This window comes from Schistocerca americana, chromosome 2 (assembly GCF_021461395.2).
Source record: "Schistocerca americana isolate TAMUIC-IGC-003095 chromosome 2, iqSchAmer2.1, whole genome shotgun sequence".
NCBI lineage: Eukaryota > Metazoa > Arthropoda > Insecta > Orthoptera > Acrididae > Schistocerca > Schistocerca americana.
This window is the reverse complement of record NC_060120.1, coordinates 554,827,543-554,831,905: the sequence shown is the minus strand read 5'-3', so window position 1 is coordinate 554,831,905 and position 4,363 is coordinate 554,827,543. Positions and strand designations below refer to the sequence as shown.

Here is a 4,363-nt window from a genome sequence, read left to right as displayed (position 1 = left end):
CAAGCCGTTCCACAGGACTACATCCAGCATCTCTACGAACGTCTCCATGGGAGAATAGCAGCCCGCATTGCTGCGAAAGGTGGATATACACTGTACTAGTGCCGACATTGTGCATGCTCTGTTGCCTGTGTCTATGTGCCTGTGCTTCTGTCAGTGTGATCATGTGATGTATCTGACCCCAGGAATGTGTCAATAAAGTTTCCCCTTCCTGGGACAATGAATTCACGGTGTTCTTATTTCAATTTCCAGGAGTGTATGTTTCGTATATTTCTGCTGCCTGCTGTTCCTCATTAATTTATTACGAATCTTATTTTAAACTTCTGCATGCTGCATCAGCTTTAATCCCGGTTTCCTCTTTTCTCTGTTCCACTGGAAAAATCATGAGTCGAGCACATTGAACTTTATTTTGCAATGTATTCCTTCAGTGTCTAAAATAAAATACTTTAACTTAGTATTGTCCCTCAGTACACATTAAGATCTTTCCGTGATAGCAGTCGGGACTGATGACCTTAGCAGTTAAGTCCCATAAGATTTCACACAAATATGAAAAATATGAATTTGATAGCAGTCAGTGGGGTATACATTCGTATTAGTTCACGTTGTGTACTTAATGTAACACTTGGCGCCAAGTAGGCTGCACAATGGACCGTTAACACATTCTGCCCGAGAAATCTTGACGTGACATGACGATAAAGTTCTGTTGACGGCGTGTGTGAATGCCACCAGACCATTTGAACTGCAGAGGATAATCTTTTGACGTGACGGTGGCGTTCCGTCAAATGTGAATCCACCGTAATGATGCATTGCTAGAAGAATTGGATATTAAAGGTTTTTCGACTGCTGACAGAAGATACCTGATAATTTTCATATTAACTTTTCCCGTTCCTAATTTTAAAGTAAATTAAATTTCCTTTTTTTCCTTTGTTAAAATACCAATGCCTGTTTTGATATTTGCTCAAGAAATATCGATCACATTAAAGAATAACTTTGACTTTACTCACACCATGTAAACTTTGGAGCACGTGTGTTTACGATTATGTTTTTGTGGGTGGCGTGTTACACTTAAAAGTTTGTGAAAGTTTTTAAGCAGAGGATAACGTGTTTTTGCAGGTACAAGAGCGGACTCGTATTCTGACACGCCATGTCAAACATCCTTCAAGCATGACACAGTTTAGTAGTGACGGAAAGGCTGCCATAGAGAGGACCATTGAGGTTGATGTCTTACGTGAAAGAACTCCTGCATTTGAAGTGGACACTGTTTACGAAATTGAAAGATGTGCAGAATGGATAAGAGAAATTGGTGCGAAGACGATCTGCCTCCAGTTTCCAGATAAACTGTTGCCAGATTCCGTTGATGTCTCTTTAAAACTTCAAAAGTTGCTGGCTCATAATCAGGTGTTTATATTGGGAGATACATCTTATGGTAGTTGTTGTGTTGATGAAGTTACTGCACAGCATGTTAATGCAGACGCAATCATTCATTTCGGCCACGCATGTTTAAGCCTCACGGATCGCATACCAGTATTGCATATTTTCGAGAAATATTCATTAGATATTGAACAGTTTGTTTGTGAATTCACAAATAATTTCCAGAAACATGAGAACTTAATACTTTTATATGACGTTGCATATGAACATTGTATTAGTAGAATAAGAGAGAGACTGTGTTCAGACTACAGTAATTTGCTCATTCCTTCACTAAACATCAGTGTGCACGTAGAAGAATCCAATGTTATATGTGGCAGGTGTTTCAGTGTTCCAAGAGAAACAGTAATTAGTGATTACACTGTTGTATTTTTAGGGAAGAATGAAAGGACGTTTCAAAATATAGTTTTAGAACTATCTGGTGCAAAAGTTTTTATTTTTGATCCATTTGATGCCAATGTCTTAAGGGCACATAACGTCAGCAACAATAAATTTCTTATGAAACGGATGTTTCTAATCGAGAAAGTGAAAGATGCCAGGATAATTGGTATTTTAGTAGGCACCTTAGGTATTTCAAAGTACCTTACAGCTATCGACAGAATTAAGAATATTGCAAAGGAAAGAGGAAAGAAATGTTACATAGTAGTAGTAGGAAAACCTAATGTTCCAAAATTAGCAAATTTCCCAGAAATTGATGTCTTTGTGCTTTTGGCTTGCCCAGAGAATTCTTTCACAAATGAAAGATTTTTTAAGCCATTGGTTACAGCATATGATTTTGAGCTTGCATGTAATCCTAACAGGCCATGGAGTAACATTTATCTCACAAATTTCCAAGATTTCTTGTGTGATGACAGTGACATGAACACATCAGTTGATGGGTTACAGTATGATCTTTCAAATGTGTCTCTTACAGGAGGTCACTTACAAACTATGGAAAAATATGATGAAGAAGCAGTGAACGAAGTTTCTGGTACCAGTACGGTATCACTAAAGAGTAATACTGCACTTTCTTTGCATGGTGCATCGGGAAGCCATTTCTTAGCTAGTAGAAGCTGGAGGGGTCTGGAACAGAATTTAGGGCAAACTAAAGTGGAGCATGCCTCAAAAGGAAGAAGTGGTATTCCTATGCGTTATGATAATGAGCCTGACTCTTAAGTGAAGGACTTATTGTATAAATAATGCTCCTATGTGAGCTGGACACATTTTTTTCTGTAAAGCTCATATGACTGTACTGCGATATTATGTCTTGTATTTTCTGTCATTAAAAGAAACTTTTGCAGCCTGACTTGACTGATATAATATTACTGCTCTGTAAGAACTGCTTTCATATATGTTCCTGAAACGTATGCCAATAAATTACATTACAGGTACCTGTCAGATATAAGTGTCAGTATAGTTTCTTTTCTGGCCATCAAGTATATTGGTGAATTGGTTTTGCAGTCTTCAGAATGATATGAAAAATAAGAGAGTGAACATATGTTTTATTGTGATTGTAGACACATCCATAGTACATCTTTATAATAGAGTAACTGTACAGAAATGGAGGAAAGACAACTACATATGTGAACAAAACAGTTTAAAAAGTGTGGAAGATTTTTAAGTACCTTTGGTTTCTTTACACACTGTTTTTTGTAGTATGCACCATGAAGCAGAGCTTTTGACTGAACTCTCCCTCCTAACCTTCTGTCTCATCTGGAAGGTCAGAGTCTTTATTCATTATAGAGTTCCGATATACTTCTAGAAGTGTTGAATTTCCCTTTTAGCCAGTCATAGCATTATGTGGTTGATTGCAGTGAGACAAGACTGGTGTCTTGAAATTGACCAATTCATTTATATCAAAAATAAAAATGACAATTTTAAAGTCTTGCACATTTACCAGTTCACAGCTAATAGGGTCATTGTCAAATGGCTATTCCCATTTAAAATTACATCTAGCTTATACTATGGTGGATGTTTTTTGTGGTGAAAGTTCTTTGAGATAATGGTGCCTTACAATAAAAAAGGATTACTTTTCATGAAACAGCATAAAAATAAGTGATCATTGCATGTAACACAAAATTATCTTAAGAAGAAATGTTCTCTTGGACCACTGTTTTGTCCAGTTACTGTAAATTAGTGCGTGTTTTTTTTTTTTTTTTTTTTTTTACTGTAGGACAGCAATGCCCCAGTTATCTTTCACCACAATGAAAAAGAGTCAACATCACATGTTCAGCATAAGCTAAATGTAATTTCAAACATGAGCAACCAATGATGATCTAAAGCTTCAACTGGACACAGTATGGCATGATAATCCTCAAGAGGACATCCAACAGCTCTGTTAATCAGTACCAAGCCAAATAGCTATGCGCATGAGGGTCAGAGATGGACTAGTGTGTTACTGACTTACTCAGTTTGCGAAGCTCTTTAACTTGAATAAATCGTCCAATTTTTCTTAAATTGTAATCATTTGCTTGTCTGTACATTTAGGTATCTTCCACTGGTATCCATCCCATTCATATAATTCCTTCACAGAGCATCATCTTTTTTTGTTTTAGACTGTATTATTCTTGTCAACAACTTAGATGCATAAGCGGATTCTGTGATATTTCTCGTCTTTGTCTATCCCTGCTGTCTTCGGAACTGTGTGGATTACGTTCTTCTGAAAGTCCAAATGTATGGTTTCAAATATTGGGAAGAAATGTTATGTATCCTTTCTGCCCTGTTTCATTGCAGGCTTTTCGAACCCGTGACATACTTTGACTAATACTCGGTTCCATATATCTTACAAATCCAACACCCATTTCTTCATCTGCCACATCAGCAGACAATTCGTCCTCTCTTACAGGACCTCATTGCACTCTTTCCACCTAGTTCCTCTCTCCTCTGCATTTGATAGTGGAATTCATTTTGGTCTCTTTATGTTGAAGCCCTTAACTTTGAAGTTCGCCAAAAGTTATTA

General features: G+C 37.1%; 1 protein-coding gene across 1 annotated transcript; it reads left to right on the top strand.

Annotated features, from left to right (window-relative positions):
- Positions 1–1,006: 1,006 nt before the first annotated feature.
- LOC124595125 (2-(3-amino-3-carboxypropyl)histidine synthase subunit 2) lies at positions 1,007–2,710 on the top strand. The gene has a single exon (XM_047133723.1). The coding sequence runs from the start codon at positions 1,162–1,164 to the stop codon at positions 2,578–2,580; it is 1,419 nt and encodes a 472-aa protein (XP_046989679.1). The 5' UTR covers positions 1,007–1,161; the 3' UTR covers positions 2,581–2,710.
- The last annotated feature ends 1,653 nt before the right edge of the window (positions 2,711–4,363 follow it).

Coding starts and splice junctions, on each gene's coding strand:
- LOC124595125 (XM_047133723.1), top strand. CDS start 1,162: ATGACACAGTTTAGTAGTGACGGAAAGGCTGCCATAGAGAGGACCATT.